At 45.9% G+C, this 24,039-nt stretch overlaps 1 protein-coding gene across 1 annotated transcript in view; it reads right to left on the minus strand.

Moving 5' to 3' along the window:
- The window catches only part of URI1 (URI1 prefoldin like chaperone), a 92,163-nt gene that overhangs the window by 21,504 nt on the left and 46,620 nt on the right, over positions 1-24,039 (minus strand). The window contains exons 3-4 of the mRNA XM_083164940.1: positions 19,360-19,438; positions 17,482-17,617 (exon numbers count right to left, since the gene is read on the minus strand). Coding sequence (XP_083021066.1) covers positions 17,482-17,617; positions 19,360-19,438 — 215 coding nt within the window. The remainder of the gene's footprint in view (positions 1-17,481; positions 17,618-19,359; positions 19,439-24,039) is intronic.

Raw genomic sequence — 24,039 nt, forward strand, 5'->3', positions numbered from 1 at the left:
CTACAGGTGCACCCCCAAGGCTGGTCCAGGAACAAGGGCACTACAGGGACACCCATAGATCTAGACCAGGAACCAATTCACTACAGGTGTACTCAGAAGGCTGTATCAGGAGGGAAAGTACTAGAGGAACACCCACAGAGAAGGGCCAATCACATGGCCAGGAACCAAGGACAAAACCACCCAAAGGGCTGGACACGACTACAAGAACACCCACAGGACCGAAGCGCTACATGCTGCACTGAAACTTTCCAAATACTTCCCTCTTTGATGCCAAGGCCTCTTTCTATATAAAATAACATTAGAATAACAAATAAAACATGTTTTTTTTTCCTTTTCATTTGCGAAACTTTTTAAATAGACACCAAATCAATCATATTACTGATTTCAAGGATTTATCTGAGGGTCTTAATTGCGCGCCTGTCAATGCCGTGTTCTCTGAGGTTTATTAACCCTAGCAAATGATTCTCACTCCTATCTTATACCAATCAATGAGGAGCGGCTTGATATTCCTTATTTCAATAATCCTGGTAATTTGCTCTTTTATAAGAAGGTCCCCCCACCCCCTCACCCATCTCCTCTCCCGATGATTTCTTTTCTCATGCTAAGTAGTTTTGAATATATTTTTTTCCTTGTGCCAGGATATTTATGCTGCAATGCAGTTGTCTTATTTCTATTTTTGGCGAATAAAATCAAAGTCTTTTAAAGAACTTTAATGGCTTAATATGTGCAAAAAGCATCTCGAGAAAGTTTTGGAAGGCAGCACGATGTAGAGGAGGTAATTACGTACCCCCGTTTCATTATTACAAAGCCAAAAAAGAGAGATAAGATAGCTGGTGGCTTTAGCAAACATCTTCCAGACAGACCTGGAAATGCCAGGGGAAGTGGGAGTCAGAACTATTCAGCTGTACGCACAGCAGAATCTTTTTTAGATTGAAGCGGAGCGCTGTGATAACATGCCAAGGAGGAAATATGTCCCATTACACTACAAATAACTCCAGTATTGCATGAAATGTCAGCGCTTTACCGTATGTGACAGGCTGACACCTGAATACAGCCACCCTGTCACAGCGGTGATTTGGCAGCGGAATCCGGTTACACCTGAAAGGTTAGCGCTGTATTTTGACTTGTCATTCGGATGGCACATTAGATCTGTGTTCTCTGAAACACAGATGGTTTTCCCCTACAACCACAAATATAAAAGGTGCGCGGCGCTTACGGAATGTATTTGCAATATTTTTTGCTAGAAAAAAAAATCGCTTATAGAATTCCAGGGGACGCAGAGTCTGATCCAGAGGCTCATGTAACGCCAATGGTCATGGATCGGAGCGATTCTGATGCAACTTCACTTAAATCCTTAAAAACTTCTACAACGCCTGCGTTACATAGAGGACGACGCACAGTATCAGAGACGTCTTGGAAAAGTGCCGGTCGTTCCTGAACGGTGGCGTATCAGACCCGAGCAGGTGGTAATATTGGCATTTTTCACTTCAAGTCCGTATCTTCTCCAGCTATAGGTGTGCCGCAACTTTTATGGTGCAACGGATGGTGGCGACTAAGGGCCTAATTCAGCATGGTGTGCTAATCTAAAAAGTTGCAATTCACCATCCAGACGGAACAAGAAAACGCCTGGTGCAAATCCATAGGCAATCCCCAAAAAATCGAAAGGATTTTCCAGTCTGTGCAAATGTGAGTAGCGCTGATCCTTCCCCTAAACGGTATCGATATGATCCATTTTCAGAAATTGAGACTGCCGCCGGCACCTCCTCCTTGCCCGCAAAGAGCATCAAGCTGTCAATCACTGACAGTGCAATGTTGTTCTTCATATGTGCAAAGTGACAAACATCGGTACTTTGCAGCATAGGACGTAGGAGCGACAAAAATAAGGGCCAATGTCTTCTAGGGGAAAAGTTTAATTTTTGAATCGGGACTTGTATTCTTGGAAAGGCTAAAATAAGAAGTATGAGGTTCGCAGTGGGTTTGAACAGAAGTAATTTCCCTGGCATGTTTAAAGGAATCGATGTGATTTGAACATACAGTACAAATTGTTATTAGAAATTACGTTATTATAACAGGGCTTGAAAAATCTTTTAAAAATCTAGGGAGCCAGGATAAAAGTGTAGGAGCCAGACAAACTAAGAATAGGGGCAGTGCGCACCGAAGGCGTGGAAATTTTTTACAATGCAATGCCTATTACACATGTCACACACCCATTACATGTTATTCCACATGCCATAATGCCCATTACATGTTATGCCACACACTATAATCCCCTTTACACGTTATGTCACACACTGTAATGCCCATTACACATTCTACAAAACAACGGCATGCCCATTATACATTAAGCCACACTGTAATGCCCATTACATATAATACCACACGCTGTAATGCTTAGTACATATTATGTCACATAAGTGCCGCTTACCTACATGCTCATTGCCAGGGGTTGCATGCGTGATGCCAGGGGTCAAAATGCTCTTTGCCAGGGATAGCAGGCAGGTACAGCTGGTGAAAACTCAGTTACAGCCAAAATCTCCCTCTTTCTAATAAGACACCCAGCACCTCTACCTCCCCTGGCCACACACATGCCCCAGGTAATGCCCCCCTCCACAGTACCACGTCCACAATGCCTGCCCCCCCCCCCCCCAGTGGTGACACATCCATAATGTCCTCTGTGGTTGATGGGCAAAAGGGGGACAGTGTGGCTGGGCAGAGGGGAGGGATGTCATGGAGCTCACATGGCCGGGCGGAGGGGGGCTCTCACGGAGCTCACATGGCCAGGCAGAGGGGGGCTCTCACGGAGCTCACATGGCCGGGCTCTAACGAAGCTCACATGGCTGGGCTCTCACGGAGCTCACATGGCCAGGCTCTCACGGAGCTCACATGGCCGGGCAGAGGGGGCTCTCACGGAGCTCACATGGCCAGGCTCTCACGGAGCTCACATGGCCGGGCAGAGGGGGCTCTCACGGAGCTCACATGGCTGGGCGGAGGGGGGCTCTCACGGAGCTCACATGGCCGGGCGGAGGGGGGGGGGGGGCTGTTTTGTGACATAAGCATGCCTGGGTAGATCCGACACTTCAGTCTTTGGGTTACCAGACCACCATTATAGGTTAGGATAAGCCTGGTGTATAATCTATACTTGTTGGACTATATCTACTTTAAACCTAATGGTACGGAGAGGATGTCAAGCTCTTTAGTCTATTCTGCCAAAGTGGATGACCGTAACCTGGCTTCCTGATTCTGCAACATACTAGGAGACCTCGGCATCCAAATATCTGCATAACAGAAAAGGGAATAGTTCCCTTTAAAGCGTCCAGGCTCTCAGAGTTGTGACCCCAATAGACTTCAACTGCCCCCCAATTCTAGAAATGGGCAACAAACAGAGTTTGAAGGTGGCAGCCGGGGTCAGTCTGAACACAAGCAAACGATTGGTACCGATGACTGGATGATAAATAAACTAACAAGACGATCATCAGACAGCAACTAGATGACTTGGCCATCCAACGAGAAATCTAGGAAAGACTACAGAGGGTCCTGTGCACCAGAATCACTATGTGGGTGAGGATGAGGGGTTATATATAAAAATATCTGCACTTCTGGCCTGTCTCAGGAGTGGTTTGCATTGGTTACATGGAATATAGTTTTGGAATGAGGTAAAAAACAGTCTCTCACAAAGTTTTGTGTTAGAAAGAATTAGGTTGTTTTTATTTGCATAATCTTGGCCAGGTTTATGGGTATACCCACTACGTCAAGGTAACCTCTTTGAGTAAGTCCCTAACATTTTAAGAATGGGTGGCAAAAGCTCCTATCTAACACTCCTAACACATGCAGTAGCTGCTCTTCTCTATCTAACACTCCTAACACAAGCAGTAGCTGCTCTTCTCTATCTAGCACTCCAAACACATGCAGTAGCTGCTCTTCTCTATCTAACACTCCTAACACAAGCAGTAGCTGCTCTTCTCTATCTAGCACTCCAAACACATGCAGTAGCTGCTCTTCTCTATCTAGCACTCCAAACACATGCAGTAGCTGCTCTTCTCTATCTAACACTCCTAACGCATGCAGTAGCTGCTAACACATGCAGTAGCTGCTCTTCTCTATCTAGCACTCCAAACACATGCAGTAACTTCTCCTATCTAACACTCCAAACACATGCAGTAGCTGCTCTTCTCTATCTAACACTCCTAATGCATGCAGTAGCTGCTCTTCTCTATCTAGCACTCCAAACACATGCAGTAACTTCTCCTAACACTCCAAATACATGCAGTAACTGCTCTTCTCTATTGAACACTCCTAACACATGCAGTAGCTGCTCTTCTCTATCTAAAGGTGGCCATACATCTACAGATCGATTGTCAGATTGGGCTGGTTGGAACAAAAACCTGGTAATATCTGAGTGACAGTTTTTGGCAGTTTTCCAGCAATTCAAAGCAAATGGTCAACTGTCATTTGCTCTCATCCATTACCAGGATTTTGTTCCAACCAGCCCAATCTGACAATCGATCTGTAGATGTATGGCAGCCTTAAGGTGGGCATACATCGAGCCGATTTGGTCCGATTTTGGCCGATTGCGATCAATCGGCCCCTTAAATCGGACCAAATCGTTTCTTCATGACATGGCATCGGGTCCGATGCGCGGTCCCGTGTGTATCGGACCCGGCCCCAGGGGTCGGACCGGTGGGACATAAGATTCGTTGCAATCGGTGGGGCGGGCGCAGTGCTGGGGTGGGGGGCGGTGACCAGAATGATCATCAGTGTCCACTGTGTCCAGCGCCGTAGCGGGCGGGCAGCAGCCGCAGCAATTACAACTTTAAAATAACATGTCAAATGACTGCCCGGCTAATGATTGGCTGAGATAGAGCACTCTCAGTCAATCAGTAGCCTCCCTCCGCAGCCGCTGATTGGCTGAGAGTGCTCTATCTCAGCCAATCAAAAGCCGGAGTCATTTGACACATTATTTTAAAGATGTAATAGCCGCCGCTGGACAGTGGAGACTGATGGTCACTGCCGCACGCCCTGACTGATCTGATAACGCTGCTGCCCCACTGCTTCCTCCCCAGCCGGCCACTCATTTCAGAGACGCTGCCGCCGCCCACCCCCACTGCTCCTCGCCGCCCTGCAGCTCCCTGTTATTTTTTTTACATGTGATAAATGGCATGCAATTTATCACATGTAAAAAATGGCACATGTAGTCCTAAATCGTATATGAGCCTCCAGGGGAGCTGCCGGGCGTCTCGGAGGAGAATTGAGTCCGACTTGTCCTTAGGACAAGTCGGCTCTATGTATGGGGGCCTTTAACACTCGTAACACATGCTGTTAGCTGCTCTTATCTATATACTGTAACACTCCAAACACACACAGTAGCTGCTCTCCTCTATCTAACACTCCTAACACATGCAGTAGCTGCTCTTCTCTATCTAACACTCCTAACACATGCAGTAGCTGCTCTTCTCTATCTAACACTCCTAACACATGCAGTAGCTGCTCTTCTCTATCTAACACTCCAAACACATGCAGTAGCTGCTCTTCTCAATCCCTTCTTACTTGTAGTTGCCCTGGTGCCTTCCTCAATTACTCCAATCCAGGAGGAGGGTAGATAGTGACGTGAAGAGGCGGTACTCTTAGGTCTTTGAAGAAATATTTCAGGCGAGAAACACCATAACTTATATAAACGTTTCAGTTTTATTATAAACTATCCTGACGAAAGTTTATAATAGAACTGAAACGTTGATATAAGTTATGGTGTTTCTCTCGCCTGAAATATTTCTTCAAAGACCTAAGAGTGCCGCCTCTTCACGTTAATATATATATATATATATATATATATATATTACACACACAAGCCTCATTGCATAGGGTGTGCCATTTAGGTCCTGTGCTAATAAATGGTCTCTGTAAATTCTAATATCAATCCAAGGGGATGATTCAGACCCATTTGTTTGGGTCCGAATTAGGCCCCTTGTCCAATGGGTGGGGGTTTGCACCTATGCGCAAACCCTGGAGCGAACAGCTTTGGTAATTTTCACACTCGCCACCCGTTTGCTCTGGACAGCGAGGTCCAGTGGGCTGCTGAAGGGGAACACCTAGCATTTTATGGGCATCTCCATGAAAAGGCTGGGTACTCCCCTGGGAACACAGACAGGTCAATGTCCGCACGTGGCAGGCGGCTGACGTCACATGGCAGCAGCCCCCGTCCCCTTTTAGGCGATCTGCGGCTGGAATAAAGCCTAGTTTGGGCTGCCTTTTTTTCCAAAAGACAATTATTCTAGTATCGCAAATCTGTTTCGCTAATCTCCAGTGAAATCAAAACGCAGATCTAGTCTGTCTATTAAAGCTGAGCTCGAGCCACAGTGACAAATGTGAAGTGGAGATCAGACGTGACGTACGCAGAAGGAGCTGGCAGGGATTCTTAGCCCTTGTAGGGCTTGTGTGTCTTGGGATTATCCTATTATACTGTTCTTGCGATGTACGGATCACCCTTACCTGGGGGTTCCCCTGAAGCAACCGCAGAGTCTTTCTCCAGAAATGCGTTTCAACATCTTTTTCTGCGACAAGTGAAATGAAATCAGTCTTGCTAACACAATTGTCTGACACGGTAAAGAGCGGGTGATCTCCACCTGAATCCTGTGACCTAACACGTTCTAGGCTAGTTGCTGCAGTGGCTACAAAGAGGAAGCGTACGGAAGCCAACTTCTCACTGACCCAGATAACTTTCTCCATAGCATTTTAATTATAATGGTTGTGCCCTAAAATTAAAAGATTGCTTTGTGAGGCTATGGAAGGGTTAACGGCAGGACAATATTTTCTGATTAATACCAATATCAATCAAATAGCGTATAAAACACGTAGTGTTGTGAGGGCACGGGGGTCTAGCAACAGCTGCAGCGACTACGATGAAATGGCACCCGTAGGCCAAAAATTTGTTATGTAAAAATTAAATGAATTGTGTTTCTAGAACATCTTTTGTGTTATTTATGTAGTGAAAGACACGCTTCTGTATGACTAGCAGCCATTAGCACTGGTTTTGCCCATTACATTAACATTAATTAATTTGAATCGGTCTTTGACCACCAATCTGAGGCACCCCTGCCTGGATCCTGAGGCACCCCCAGGTGCAACAGCACACAGTTTGGGCACTACTGCCCTAATCTATCAACCAATCAGCTCCTGTAATTTCTTCAAACACAGGGGCAGATGTATTAAGCCTGGAGAAGAGATAAACTGGTGATGAAGTGGAGACATGGTAAAAAGAGATAAAGCACCAGCCAATCAACTCCCAACTGTCATTTTCAAACACCGTTCATTGGCTGGTGTGTGATCACCCTTCTCTTTGTGGAATATTCAATGTGTTTTGCGAGCTGTGACAGCTCACACGGTCAGTACACAGCATTTGCTGTCGCTAAAACAGTGAGGCTCGTGGTGAGGATCACTCACCTTGCTGTCTGGGGGAATCCACTTTGTCATCTGACAGCGAGGGTTCCCCCAGAACATTGAATAGGGTGAGCAGCCAGTGTTTTACCCCCTCGCTGGCAGCACTGAATACAGCCCTTTCTCTGTTCTCCAGGCTTAATACATCTGCCCACTGCCTGTTATATGACAATTAGGGGCTGATTGTTTAGTACATTGGGGTAGATGTATGAAGCAGTGATAAGGGAGAAGAAGTGAGACAGAATAGAAGTGGCCCATGGCAACCAATCAGCACTGAAGTAACATTCAATTTTCATAACATATAGTTATACAGAGCAGCTGATTGGTTGCCATGGGCCACTTATCCTCTGGCTCACTTCTCGTCCCTTATCACTGTTTCATACATCTACCCCTTTATCTCTCTCCAATGCTTAGTAAATGGATTACTCTGAATGTACAGGAACGCGTTTCATCGCCTCTTATGTTACTTATCGTGGTGTAATAAAGGCCACTTATTTGACATTATCTAATGAATGGGCCTAAATCCCACAAATGAATCCCGCAGCCCAGAATCCATGCAGTAATGGCTGGTTACCTCTCATGGTCGCTAACAACCAACCCCAGAAATAGCGGCACCGCATACTAACCCGCCAGCGCTGTATAATAATGTCAGTAAGAGCGGCGGCATGTCCGTATAAAAAGTCATTATATGCAGCCCCACAATTAGCTGTAATACACATGAAGCACCTCCCGGCAGCGCAGGGAAGGGGGAGAAATCTAATGTTTATTTCGGATCGATCGCTCTCATCGCACTCCTGTGCACAAGCATGGTGAACGCAAAATCACAAGTGCCAAATGTTTGTGCTGGAACATAAAAAAACATTTAGATTAGGTCATGTGATTTAAACATTCATAAGTCTCCCCCTTTCCCCTGCCTCTGTGGCTGTGGGGCTGATTCGGAGGTAGCACAATTGCTGCTGCTATGCTAAAATATGTCAAAAGATTGACATGCACGAGGTCGGTACAAGTAAAAGGTTGACGTGAGTTTTTCAACATTTTTTTTTTCTTCTTAACTTTTGGACTTTCATTCTTTTACCATGCAAGCGGACGCTGAATGGGGACAGGAGAGTGGTCTGAAGTGAGGGGCAGCGCTACACTAACTGGTCCACGGGCTCAGAAGTCAACACTGAAAAAAACCTCATGTTTACCTTTTCATGCGTCAACCTGTCAATGTAGACCTTGTGCAAGCCGATCTATCGACCCCATGATCCATACATGGCAGGAGGTGCCGGTTAACCAGTTTCTGTGATTCGCTGCTTTGTTTGAAGACGCATGCTCGGAACACCAATAGAACCATCGCCGACTCCAACGTAAACACAATAAAACAACAAGAAACTACATCCAAGATGGACACCGTGTGTGACTTAAGGTGCCCATACACGGTGCGATTGCACCGTGTGATGCGATGCGTGCTCCCGCGGGCATCTTATCACACAGTACAAAAAGTATGTGCTGCACAAACTTTTTGTACTGCCTTCAGATCGCACCCCACGCAAATCGCATGTAAATCGCATGCGATCTGATGCGATCCAATATAGTTCCAAACTCACGGGAAAAATCTCACTGGCCCGGTTTTCTGGATGCTCCGATTTCACCCCATCTGGTGCCGCAGAGGTGCCTTACAAATCAGCGACAATAATAATAATACTAGTCACAATGACAGACATAAATGTGTCGGAATCAGGATATCTCAGAGTAATGGCCTCCAGCGAGGTCTAAGGCAGAGTGGCCAAGTAAAACACATCCAACAATCTGCCTTACCGTACATCGTAGCCCGGATCTTCGCAGCATGTCACTGAATCTGTGTAACCACTTCACACGGCAGACACGAGACAGGTCCCCAGAAAAGGTTGGGACACATCATTGCACAACCTTGGGGCAGATGTATTAAGCCTTAAAAAGTGATAAATTCAAAGGTGATAAAGAGAGATAAATGTCCAACCAATCAGCTCAACTGTAACGTTACAGGATGTGTTTTAAATATGTCAGCTAGGAGCTGATTGGATGGATGTTTAATCACTCTATCACCCTCGTGTTTATCTCTTTTTAAGGCTTAATACATCTGCCCCCTTATTCTGTCTTAGAACAGAGGTCCCCCGGTAGGAAATGAGACGTGTGTTGCTTCCAGGTCAGACTTTGCTTTTATGCCTTATTTATTTATTACGGTCTTTAAATAGAACAGAATTAAACAGTATCTCTATTCTAAGGAGACAGCAGAGTCGCCGGAGTCTAACTTTAGAGAGGAGATAAACTGTATATTCCCTGGTGTGGGGCGTATCAATGCCCGGGCAGGATTCAGACTCCAGCTCGGAGAGTTTGGGAGCCTGATTAACATTTTCCCTAATCAAGAGGGGAAGGTTAAGTGGCGGGGAGCGGCGCGTCTCAGCTGCTTCCTTCTCCGCCAATAATAAATAAATAAATCCCGCGGCTGCCGCTCATTACTATTCACTCTTGTGAGCATTTAACTCGTCAGGCCAGATCACCCCTGCAAAGTTCCGCTCACCCTACTGTGCAGCAAGAGGAGGGGGGGGGGGGGGGGGCAGGAGACGCGTTCTACTTCTCTACCGCAGGGTTCACCTGTGTTTCTGCATCGTGCCAAGGCTCTGCCTGAACCGGAGAGCCAGGGTTAGTGCCATAGGCAGAACGGTGGAGGCAGGAGTGAGGGAAGTTTCCCAAGACCACGGCAGACATCAGGGACCCTCCATATCTGGTGCCTGAAAGCCAGGACTTTACTCATTGAGCTTAGGGAGATACTAAGTATGCATTGACATATACGGTGCAGGTGAAAACGCGCATGTGATACGGTCACAATTCTGCTGGCTCTCTGTTCCCGGAGGTGCTGACATCAGCCAGTCTTCTAAATAACATTGTTATGTATCTATGTGTCTTCGCCGCCGCCAGCCACAGCAGTAACGCCCAGCACCTGCCCCATGACTGGTGCGGGGTATGTGACTGAAGAGGGTGTGACCTCTGCACGCGCTCAACACAGAATAGGCTGCAACGCTGTGCAAAGGGCCACAAGACACCTCTCCAACATGCTGGGTGCCAGCCGCTGACCCAGTAACCCTCAAACACATGAATAAAATCGGACGCAAACCCCTGGGATAATATACCTCAGCCTGACAGACCGCTACCTCCACTAGAAGGAAAACGGAAACCTTCTAGAGACGTGATAGAAACAACAGAAAAACAGAAGCGCGGTCTGTCACATTACTTGTTATGGCAATTACCTCACACTGCCGGGGAAATGTATGATGGAAGAACGCACTTAAACGTACCGTGCTTCCTACATCTAATCCATTATTATCACCGAATTGGGACTCACTAAAAAGTGTGATAAAAAGCCAATCAGCTCCTAACTGGCATGTCACTGACTGGGTTTGAAAAAAAGGGATTTTTGTAAGAACTTACCGTTCGAATCCCTTTCTCTGATATGGTCCTGGTGACACAGCTCAACACTGGGATGTAGGAGGGTCCGAAGGAGCCAGGCACCTATCCTAAAGCTTTAGAGGGTAGGCTCCTCCCCTACTGCATCCCTGGACTCTTCAGTTCAACTTTCAAAGCCACTGGAATACATTAACTCAGTACAAACGCCTGCACATATTATATGCACATTTTATAACAGAAACTGTTAACTTTTAACCATTTTAACATGAACATCATGAAATTCTGGCATACTTACTGAGCGTAAGGGAGGGATCGCTGTGTCACCAGGACCATATCAGAGAAAGGGATTCGAACGGTAAGTTCTTACAAAAATCCCTTTTTCTCTTTCAATGGTCCTGGTGACACAGCTCAACACTGGGACGTTCCAGAGCCGGTCCTTTGGGAGGGTACGCTCAGGTCTGCAGCTCTCAGCACTGCTCGCCCGAATGATGCGTCCTCCGACGCGAACTCATGGAACCTATAGAATTTGGCAAATGTGTGAACAGATGACCAAGTGGCAGCTCTGCAAACCTGCTCCGCTGTGGCCCCATGTCGGACCGCCCAAGAGGTAGCAACTGACCTGGTGGTATGCGCATTAATTCTGGCCGGTACAGGCCTACCCACTTTGGTGTATGCAAAAGCTATCACAGATCGCAACCACCTAGCAATGGTCTGCTTAGATGCAGGCCAACCAATTTTATGTACGTCATACAATACCAATAAAGTGTCAGTCTTTCTAACACTCTTCACTCTGTCCACATATATGCGTAAGGCACGCACAACATCCAAAGTCTTCAACTTGTCCCTTTTCTTGGAACCCTCTGGGGGTTGAAACACAGGTAGAACTATCTCCTGATTTAAATGGAAGGCAGAGACTACCTTCGGTAAAAATTGCGGCACTGTTCTCAGAACAGCCCTGTCATCGTGAAAGATTAAGAAGGGAGATTTGCATGACAAGGCTCCCAACTCAGACACCCTCTTAGCAGATGCTACTGCTAACAAAAACACTAACTTCCACGTGAGAAACTTAAAGTCAGCCGACCTCAAAGGCTCAAAAGGTGCCTTCTGAAGGCAATCCAAAACCAGTGACAGGTCCCAAGGTGCTACTGGTTGCTTGTAAGGGGGATTCAGTTTGGATACCCCTTGTAAAAAAGTTTGAATCTCCGGTAAAATGGCAATTCTTTTTTGAAAATAGATGGACAAGGCCGAAATCTGCACCTTCAACGACTGAAGGCTTAGGCCCGAAGAAAATCCATCTTGTAAAAAATCCAACATTTTTGATAATTTGAAGTGAGATGTGTGAGCTTTTTGCCTCTCACACCATCTAATATAAGTCTTCCAGACTCTATAATAATTTGCAGAAGAAACAGCCTTTCTGGCTTTTATCATAGTCTGCACTACTGCGTCAGAAAATCCTTTCTTTTTCAAAATGGCGGTTTCAATAACCAAGCCGTCAAAATCAATCGATCGGAATCCAGATGATTGAATGGGCCTTGTCTTAACAGGTCTGGTCTCAGAGGTAGACGCCATGAATCCACTGATAACCTCTGAAGCCTCGAATACCAAGACCTCCTTGGCCAATCTGGGGCCACAAGGATCACCGGGACCTTCTGGTCCTGTACCCTCTTTAACAGTCTTGCTAACATCGGAATAGGAGGGAATGCATAAAGAAGATTTCCCTGCCAATGGGTAGTCATGGCATCCACTGCCTCTGCTAGCGGATCTCTCGTTCTGGCATAGAACCTGGGCACCTGATGGTTGAACCTGGATGCCATTAGGTCCAAATCCGGAGTTCCCCACATTGCAGTGATCTGGTGAAACACCTGAGGGTGTAGGCTCCATTCTCCTTCCTTGAGCTCCTCCCTGCTCAGGAAGTCTGCTTCTATATTCTCCACTCCTGGAATGAATATAGCCGATACTGCAGGAACATTCTGTTCCGCCCATAGAAAGATTCTGGACACCTCCCACATGGCCAATCTGCTGCGTGTACCTCCCTGGTGATTCAGATACGCCACAGCTGTGGCATTGTCGGTCTGAATCCTCAAGGGGGAGTTCCTTAACCTGTCTCCCGCCAAGGAAATCACTTTCCAGACAGCTCTCAGCTCCAAGATGTTGATTGGCAACGCTGATTCCTCTGCCGTCCACAGGCCCTGCAGCCTGAGATCCAGGGCTACTGCCCCCCAGCCCCTGAGACTGGCATCGGTAGTTACTATCAACCAGTCCCAGGTCTGTAATGACCGACCCCACTGAAGGGAATCTACCTCTGTCCACCATTTCAAGGAGTCCCGAGTGTCTGCGGACAGCACTATCAACTCCGTCTTCATGGTCAAAGTGTTTCCTGACCAGGCTGACAAAATGTTCCATTGGAATACTCGAGAGTGGAACCTGGCAAATTGAAGCGTTTCGAATGACGCCACCATTTTCCCCAGGAGTTTGAGGCACCTCCATACTGACAAGCTCGGAGCACTGAGGATCTCCTGAACTAGATTGACCAGGTCCCTGGCCTTTATCTCCGGGAGGAATACCCGATGGAGATGGGTATCCAGTATGACTCCCAAGAACTGGATCCTCTGTGATGGTACCAACTGAGATTTTTGTAAGTTTAAAATCCAGCCGTGAGCCTGCAAAAAACTGATGGCCTCTTTTAAATGACTTTGAAGCAGTGTTGCTGATTCTGCTTTGAACAGGAGATCGTCCAAATAGGGTATTACTGTGATTCCCCTGAGCCTCAGCACTGCCGCCATCACAGACATTATTTTTGTAAATACCCTTGGCGCGGTTGCTAGGCCAAAGGGTAACGCCCGGAACTGTAAATGCAGGTCTCCTATGGCAAATCTCAACAGCATCTGATGTTCCGGGTGAATGGGAACGTGCAGATATGCGTCCTGGACATCCATGGACGCCAGAAATTCTCCCTGGTCCAGACTCAGGAGTACAGTTCTCAAAGACTCCATTTTGAAATGGTCTACCCAAAGGTGAACATTTAAGGACTTCAAATTTAGTATTGGTCTGAAAGACCCGTCTGGTTTGGGCACCAGGAACAGCGTGGAGTAAAATCCTTTCTTCCACTCTGCCCTGGGAACCGGGACTACCACCCCTTTTTCCAAAAGGGAATGAGCCGCTCTCATAAGAGCTGTGCGCAGGAGCGCCTGCTTTGGTATGGGTGTGGGGATGAACCTCTTTGGAGTCCGCCCTCTGAAAGGGATTTTGTAACCCTGGGTAATAATCTCTAAGACCCAGGTATCCTGGTCTAGAGAAGCCCAAGCGTCTCTGAAGTGTGTAAGACGCCCCCCCACCTTTATCCCTGCCGGGCTGATCCCCTGGCAGTCATGCGGAGGGTTTTTCCTCTCCTTTAGAGGCAGGCTTCTTATTGAAAGAGCCAAACTTGGACCTTTGGGATTTGCCCCTGGAGTTCTGGAACTTTCCCCTGAACGATTGTCCCCGAAAGGACGCACCACCTCTAGGGGAGGGCCGAAAGGACGGCCTAAAAGCAGCAAATCTGGATGACTGCTTTGTTGAGGAGGCCGGCAGAAACGTACTCTTGCCGCCTGTGGCTTGTTTTATAATCTCCTCAAGCTCAGAACCAAAAAGTAACTTTCCCTTGAAAGCTAACATTTCTAAGGCCTTTTTGGACTCATTGTCCGCTTCCCAGGCCTTAAGCCAGAGTACCCTCCTGGCATTTATGGAGACTGTGGATACTCTGGTAGCCATTTTAAGAGCTTCCTCCTCTGCTTCCACCGCATATTCTGCAGCGGCCTTAATCTTTTCTGCTACCAGCAAAGCACCGTGGTCAGCCTGCAGCATGGTGCATAGCTCACCAGCCCACTCTATAATGGCCTTAGAGACCCAGGCTGAAGCAATAAGGGGACGCAGGGTAAACCCCACCCCTTCAAAAATAGCCTTGAGGTTTCCCTCTAGCTTTTTATCCACAGCATCTTTAAAAGCTGCACCACCCTGTACAGGTAATACCGTAGCTTTTGATAAGCGTGCCACAGAAGCATCCACAACAGGCACCTTTTCCCAGAGTTCAGAATGAGACTCCGGCATGGGGTACAGACTAAGGAATCTTTTAGGCATCTGTAGCCTCTTATCTGGGGTTTTCCAAGCCCCTTCCAATAGTTCCTGTAACCCCTCATCTGAGGGAAAAGTAACAGCCTCCTTTCGCTGTCGCTTAAAAACACCCTTAACAGGGGTCTTATCCTCAACAGACAGTTTTAACGCCTGTTTTACAGCCACAATAAGATCCTCTATACCAGCAGCAGAGGTCTCTTCAAAATCATCACCCTGGTCCCAGGGTGTGTCAGTATACTCTCCTTCCTCTTCCTCTAACACATTAGGCATAGCATAAGACCTTTTAGGGGTCCCTGTAACCTCATCCATTTTGTCCAGTATTTCACTGAATCTGTTGATCCCCTTAGCAGTATCCTGCATCACCTGAATAAGTGCAGGATCTGCCTGGGTAAGAGGTAAGGAGCCAGACGACTGCTGAGATGATGGCATAGGTCTCTGTGATTCTACCAGCACATCACTCTGCCTGTCCAGAAGCTGCACCAAAGCGTTTACCGACCTGCCTAGGGCACTGGCCCACGCAGGTTCACTCTGCTCTCCCCTATGGTGTTCACTGCCCATGGGTCTCACATCAGCGCAAGTAATACATAAGCCCCCCTTGGCCATCTGCTCAGGGACAAACTTTTGTGTGCAAACATTGCACGCGCTCAGTGCACTAAGGACTCCCTCCCCCAAAACCACAGCCTGATGCTCAGACATGATGCAAGTGAAGCGTATATATATATATCTCAATATACACAGTGCAAACAATTGTACAAGCGTTTATACAAAGTCAATGCACCCAATCACTTAGCTGTCTGTAGGTTTCAACTGCGGGGAAGCGATGCCCAGGAAATCCAAGTCACTCTGCCAGGATCAATAAGCCAGCTCAGCTCCGCTGCAAGCGTTCTGAAAGGCGCCAAAGTCAGAGTGAAGGAAGAGACCAAAGTCCCTGCTGCTGCGGGGTCCGTGACCTTTTGGCGCCAACCACCCCCAGCTAGCCGCTCCTTAGGTAGGATTTCCTTGTTCCAGTATCTCCCCCTCAAATGGGGACCACTTGGAACATGCCTGTCACAGCGCTGCTGTCCTCTCAGTCAGGAGCTCAGCGTGTAAGCTCCGCATAAAATGGACTATGAAAATCCTCACACTGTGCCTACCTAGCTAGGGTAATAGTTAATAAAATAATAAAAAAACCCTAACTACTCTAATTCTTCGGCTGCTCCTGCAGCCCTTTAGAATAGCACCCACTCCAGTGGGCACCTAACACGAACTGGAGAGTCCAGGGATGCAGTAGGGGAGGAGCCTACCCTCTAAAGCTTTAGGATAGGTGCCTGGCTCCTTCGGACCCTCCTACATCCCAGTGTTGAGCTGTGTCACCAGGACCATTGAAAGAGAAATAACAGTTAGGTGCTGATTGGCTGGCTGATTATCACTCTCCTTTTTGAAACTTGGTGCATCCGCCCCTTATGGGGAATGTTTATTAAGCCTGGTGAAGTGATAAAGGGACTGTAGTAAATTTACCCCTGAGTATCCAATAATTACTAACCTCTCGCTAACATCGTCCGAGACTTATACAGGTTGAGGTTGTAACATACTTACCTGGTCCCCCCCGATGGTCCCCTGGCATCCATGGCGGCCTTCAGGATCTTCTTCAGCGGTCCCAAGAGCGCATTGTGCGAGTTTGCAGGCGCGCTGGTGACATCAACGGCACGCCCGCACAATGCATACCTGGGACCAGATATGCCGCAGAAGAGGACGTGGTAAGTATCAAAAAAGGGGCAGGGGAAGGGGGGGGGGGGGGGGGAACGACAAACAAAAAAGAAACCCTGAAATATTCTGAAAAACCACGATTTTTGGAACATTTCGGTTTTTGGAAATTCAGATACGGGATACTCAACCTGTACTTTGTGGATGATTATAAGTTATTATTAGAAGATAATTTTCTACACAGTTATATCCCATAGTGGAACATTACGAAGCCACAGGTGGCATCGATGCAAGTACAGTGGGTGAAGTGATACGTTATACTATGCTATACTGTATGGTGTTTATTGGAGAGGATATCTGAACAGAAGACAGTGAATTACATTGGACATTTTACTCTTAACAATGTGACTGTGGTTGCCATGGTAATTGCATGACACTTATAATGCTGCAGATTTTCCAATCAATTATAGCAGCTTGAATAAGCTCACAGTAAGTTCTTAAAGCCTTCCACAGTGACACGTTTGTCATTTTTTAGGATTGTTGCTTTATAATACTGCCGGCGAGGGGTTTGTACGGCGAGGTTTCCTTAAATGGCAAGATTTGCTACAAATGCAATGAGTCCGCCTCATTTTGTGACGAACCTCGTCATTTTAAATTGCCATGCCTGCCATTTTCATTCGCCTCAGGGGAAATATTGAATACACCGACGGCGAGTTATCGGCACTTCTCACCGACGAGAAATCGCCGTCAGAGCATTGAAATCACCTAAGTGTGTCAGTATGTCGGGAAACAAACACGTCTTTGTAGCATAAGCCATCATTTCTGAATACTCACGTTTTTTCCTGTGGTCGACTAAAGTAGCGGCTTGTTTTGCTGAACATTTGGCAAACCAATTGTCCCCCAGTAAAACGGTTACTTCGTTCGTCTGGACAAGTCGTCCGGGCATAAAAGCAAGAGGGCCAAACGGTACCTGAAGAAAACAATGTCCGGAAAGATGGAAACTGGTCAATGATGATCCACCGGGCAACAGCATACAGACAGAAATCTCAGCCCTAATCCTATGAGACATCCCTATGCCGTGTATTACAGAGGACCAAACATACTAAATAAGAGTATTTTGTTACATTGTTGTAGTGAACAATCTGTACTTTCTTGTGTTTGTTCATGAGTTGCTCACTGCACACTGTCATATTTATTTCATTACTTATTTCAAATTACTTGGATGACAACCTAGAATGCTCATTTGGCAGAAAGGACCAGCTGACGTCTTAATACACATATCATTTATTTTTAAATTACAGGTTGAGTATCCCGTATCCAAAATGCTCGGGACCAGGAGAATTTTGGATAACGGATTATTCCGTATTTCAGAATATTTTAATATTTCAATGATGTATTTTGAAGTATCTTGCATTTATGCTGTATAAACACATAATATACACACAAATATATTTTATTACCACATAAAATACACACAAATATATTTAAATTGTTCAAAAAACAAGGTTTCAAAACGTGAAACTAAATTTGTGTACTATCTCAGCACTGAATTTGAATGCCAAGCAATCATTGTCTTGCACATATATAGTGCCAGTTACATATCATGTCCCCAGTGATGCTGTTACAAATGTCCCCAGTGAGTTTTTAGCAAAAAAAAAAAAAAAATTTCACTTTCTGGAAAGTCCGTATTTCGGAATAATTTGGATAACGGATATTCGGATACGGGATACTCGACCTGTATAATTATTATTAACAGTAAATGAACTACAGGTGGGTCCTTATACATAACAGTTGCTACAGCAAATGGCCCCTCCAAATGCGCCAGGTCTTTGAGCCTCTGCTTGCGTATTGAGGCTGGATAGATGACGTATCTGTAACTGTATCAGCCTCAACAACATCACCCAGGGATAGATTCAGTTAGCCGTGGGATGCGTATTGCGGAGGGTGTGATCAGAAACAAGAGTTACAGTAGCTTTTGCCTTGGGGCTGCTTGCCTGTGGAACGCTGGCCTGCGATTAACAACCCGTGCAACTGAACACAAAGCTGAATGCACCGCCCCAATCTCTAATTGGAATGGGAATACTAATATTAGGATAAACGGGATGCAGTCAAAATCCCGACGGGGTCAAAATCCTGATTGGGTCATAATACCGACAAGGACAAAATCCCGACAGGGTCAAAATCCCGATTGGGTCATAATACCGACAAGGACAAAATCCCGAATGGGTCAAAATCCCGACAAGGACAAAATCCTGACATTTAAAATCCCGACAAGGACAAAATCCCGACATATATGTCCCGACATGGGTTTTTTTCACTGTTTTTTGAGCCGACATGTGTCGACAGACGGTATTTCATGCCCTACTATCCACTAGGGCGTGGTGGGAGAATAAAATAGTGTGCACCGTGCCCGAAGCATTGCGAGTGAAACGAGCGATGCGAGGGGCTGCGGTTCACTTCCAACTGTGTCCATGTCGACTGTGTTGAGATTCGGGTATAAAAACAGTGAAAAAACCCATGTCGACCGCGCGACCTGTCGATGGAAAGTCATGTAGATCGTTTCACCTGTACATTCTATAAGTCGGTATTTTGACCCGGTCAGGATTTTAAATGTCGGGATTTTAAATGTCGGGATTTTGTCCTTGCCGGTATTATGATCCTGTCGGGATTTTGACCGTCGGGATTTGATACCGAATCCGGATAAACACCTACCATGATATTGTGCGATAACTTATCAGGCAATGTGCCCAGCCGCTCCTGAAGTGCATCATAGTCACCTTCTACCTTCTTCCTGCAGGGAGCAGATAATGACATTAATAAGACACAATGGACCCAAATCAAAGTCCTAACTTTTCTGCTTTGGTTAATAATGTTAGCTGTAATGCTCAGAGCACAGAGGTCTCTGTATTACATGGTACTGGAAATAACAGATGGACAATTCCACTGGACATGTACGAAGCACTGTATTATATCCCAATGCTACACTGTCATTGCAGAGGGAAGGGGCAAAATTTGCATCAAGATTTGTCCCAGTTTGCTGAAATTGCTAGAAAACTCGAAAGAGCACCCGGCTGTTGTATTGCACCATTTTACTGAAGATCTGTTTTGGTGATATCAAAAAAATGAGCACAGCACAGTCACCCAGTCTATGTACCAGGATACTGTGGGTGAGATTTAATAGGATGAGATATTCAGAAAGTGAGAGATTTGGGAAGAAATCTCCAGGTTTTTTTAAAGCGGCAATCATTTACACTGCAAAACCAGTTTGATTTTGCAGTGTAAGTGATTGCCGCTTTAAAAAAACTGGAGATTTCTTCCCAAATCTCTCACTTTCTGAATCTCTCATCCTATTAAATCTCACCCTGAGTGTCTGGATGGCGGTATCACTTGTTGCAGGTAGCTGGTTAGTGTGGGAATGGAGGGCAATATTGCACAGTGCACGGAGCAGGTTAGTGTGCGACTGGATGGCGAAATCACACAGTGCATGTAGCAGGTTAGTGTGTGACTGGATGGCGAAATCACACAGTGCATGTAGCAGGTTAGTTGGTGACTGTACAGTGATATTACACAGTGCATGTAGCAGGCTAGTGTGCGACTGGATGGCGATATCACAGTGCATGTAGCAGGTTAGTGTGTGACTGGATGGCGATATCACACAGTGCATGTAGCAGGTTAGTTGTTGGGATATTGATTCAGGTGCAGGTAATTCCAGGTTATTTTTCTATTTTATACAAAAAAATATAGCTGTGCTCATACCTACTACATAAACATACCAATTCTCATGCCACAAATTTTCATAAATGTGATTTGTTACCTATAAGACTTCAAGCCAACTATCTACCTTGGGCACAAATTTTGCCTGCATAAACAATGGTTAGATACCTGTTGTTTAATCATGCTCATTTTATAGATTAATAACAAAATATGAATAATAATATATTAATTCACGTTCCCCTTGCTTTAAATTAATAGGCTATTTCTCGGACAGATATAAGCTAATGAGGTTGCCCATCCAGTGATGGCCTCTGGTGTTCCAGCAGCGCCACTCCGAAAATAGCCTTATAAATCTAATATCCCAGCTACGGGCACAGGAGAATAATTGGGAGAGGAACAGAAACAAATACAAGTAACACAGCTCTGTTTAGTCTCCTGCTACCTACTATGGCCTGCAAGATTAATCACAGTTTATAAACTCATTATTTAGCCGGCTCCGTCTGCCTCGGGTAAAGGAACTCATAATGTAATAGTAACCGTTCACCCATTTGAACTAGTCTAATAATGTGTCTGAAAAAAATATAATTAAAGCGGGACTTATCAGGAATTCCGATGCGCCAAGGATCCTTAGCTCTCGGTTCTAAAAGGACGTTATTTCCTCATTAATCCGCACAATTAAAACATTAAAAAACTTACAATTCTGTCATCCTAGTGCTTTCACTTGAAACTAAACTGGGGAGATATTGATGAAGGCTCCCACATTGGTAAGAATCAGTAGGCGAGGGGTAATGTGCATTTCATCATTGTTTATATATCAGCGTAACCTCGTTCCAATTTTTGGAACCGCTACGTAAAAATAAATGCTAAGCCATACTTCCAGCAGGACTCAGGCCTAGCGGCTCCTGATGGTTCGCTAGGCGGCCAATAGCGGCATTTGGGAGGAGGAGCCACCGGAGGTAAACAAACATCCTCCGGTGTCTCCTCCATAGTCCGGCTTGGTTCATGTAAATCGGTTTGGTTGTTTTCTCCCCCCACCAGGATGCTACTGGAACCAAGAGAACCGATCTACGCCACAGGAGCCCTGTGAGTATAATTTGCTTCCACAGGTACTCCTATGGATTTCTTCAGGACACACCAATGGATGGATGGATGGATGGACAGATGGACGGAGGGCTACCTACAGGCTCAACATATGCAAGTATCAGTATGAGTGGGCTGTATGTAATAAAGTTTTATTATTCTGGTGTGTGTGTGTGTTTATTTAACTATTTGTATTGTTTTGGAACTAGAGGGGGGGTAGATCTGCACTCCACCTATTTCACCCTTATGTACGGGTATTTCATCCACCTTGTTTTGAATTTTACCAGGTGGGGGTGCTATCTTTACAACCAATGATATATACAAGATAAGACAAAGAGAAAGCGGTTGCGTACTTCAATGTACACCTATTTTTGTTGCATTTTTAATTTTTAATAAAGTATTTTGTTATTAAAAAATGTCCTTTCGTTTTTCTTTTATTCACAGAAACTCGGGGTCATTCAAACAATTAGACACGGTGAAATGAAAGATTAAAAAGACATCACATATAACACATAACATACATTGTGAGGGAATAGTTCTTGGAAATTTAAGTGAGAAGATCGTGTATTAAAATTTCAGAACCCAGGTTCTGGAATTTTAATACACGATCTTCTCACTTAAATTTCCAAGAACTATTCCCTCACAATGGCCCTTATTCTGATCTGTGCGGCCGGAGCCGCATACGTTGCTCCGGCCGCACAAACCAATCCCCGCCTACAATACGGATCGCCACGGCCGTCCGTACGCGGACGGCTGGCGATCCGCATGAAAATGGTGGGGCGTACGCCTCCACCATGGTGGGAGCTGCCCCCTGCATTCGATGGTCGGCGACCATCGAAGGCAGGGCCGCACGCTCCACCAGCTCCCGCAAGCTTAGACCACACGGACAATCGTCCGTGTGAAAGCTTGTATGGGGGCGGAGAGCTGACATCCGGCGATGTCAGCTTGCCGCCCCCATCACTGGCGTCATAGCCTCATTACCATGCATACGCCCCGCGTTTGCATGGGAACGCCCATGAAACGCTGGGCGTATGCATAGGGTAATGAGGCTATTAAGCCCCTCACGCCCCTATACGCCCCCTTTGCGGCGTATACATTTTTTGTGCGGCGATTTCGCCTGCACATGCGCAGAGTGACCTCTGCGCATGTGCAGAGTGAAAACATCGGCGGTACGGCCGCACGCGGGCCGTACCGCCGAGATCAGAATAAGGGCCAATGTATGTTATGTGTTATATGTGATGTCTTTTTAATCTCTCATTTCACCGTGTCTAATTGTTTGAATGACCCTGAGTTTCTGTGAATAAAAGAAAAAAAAAACGAAGGGACATTTTTTAATAATAAAATACTTTATTAAAAATGCAACAAAAATAGGTGTGCATCGAAGTGCGCAACCGCTTTCTCTTTGTCTTATCTTGTATATTGTTTTGGAACTACAAGTTCCAGCGAGCCCTTTAATGCCCCGAATGCTGGGACTTGTGGTTCTCCAGCTCCCTGCATGCGGGGGAGGCTTGTTAGGACTAATAGTCCACCAGCAATATACAATAGTTAATTCTATTTTTTATACTTTAATCAGCCCCATGCCCAAAGCCCAGGGGCATCGGGGACAACCCCAGGCTTCAGCCTGGGTAGGTAAATTATGGAGGGGGGAACATTTGGGGGGTACCCACTCCCCCAGGGCCCCTGCCCAGGCTGACTGGTCAGGGGGTTAATGCTTTGGCCGGGCGGATTTGTATTACCCTGCTGGCTGGTTGGGCCTGGTTGTTAAAATAGGGGGACCTTGGGCCTGGTGCTGGTTGTAAAAAATAACCCTACGCAAAGAAAAAATCTCATTTTTTAAATCCAGGACCGGCTCTGTGAGTCTGGGGCTGGTTATAGCTGGGGGGGACCCAACACCATTTTTTTTTTTATTATTTATTTATTTTTCTCTTTTGAATGGTCATTCCTATTCGTATTCTATCGATGGCGTATACATTCGTTTTTGTAAGTACAAATACGAATGTGCCATGAATACAAATTAACATATTTTCAGGATAGTAAATCCTGAAAATACGTATTCACCTAAAGAAAATTCATATTTTACTATACAAATCCAAATTTTTTTTTATACGTATTTAGCGTAGTAAATTTCCCCCGAAGTGTCATTGGACTTTCATAGCAATGAAACACTCTATTAGGATTTTTACCCCTTTCTCTCTGCGTATTGCTGCTATCACTCGCCTACCTGGGCTTCCCAAATCTCAATTTCTGGATTTCTCTGCCTGGCTCCCCCACTTCTTATCATGTGACATCTCCACCATCATCTTGGGTGACTTCAATATTGCTATTGACAGTCCACAATCTCTGTAGGCTTCCAAACTCCTCTCTCTAACCTCTTCTCTCTGCCTCTCCCAGTGGTCCGACTCCTCTACTCATGAGGAAGGCCACTGCCTTGACCTTGTTTTCACCAGGCTGTCTCTGATTTTACTAACACTCCCTTCCCTCTCTCTGATCACAATCCTATTAGCTCTCACTAATTTCTACATTTACCTCTCCTGACTCTGCTGTTTCCCACCTGTACCAGACCCTTGAAATATATAAGACTAGCTACCACTCCTACAA

Source organism: Crinia signifera, chromosome 11 (assembly GCF_055691185.1).
Source record: "Crinia signifera chromosome 11, ASM5569118v1, whole genome shotgun sequence".
NCBI classification, from domain to species: Eukaryota; Metazoa; Chordata; class Amphibia; order Anura; family Myobatrachidae; genus Crinia; species Crinia signifera.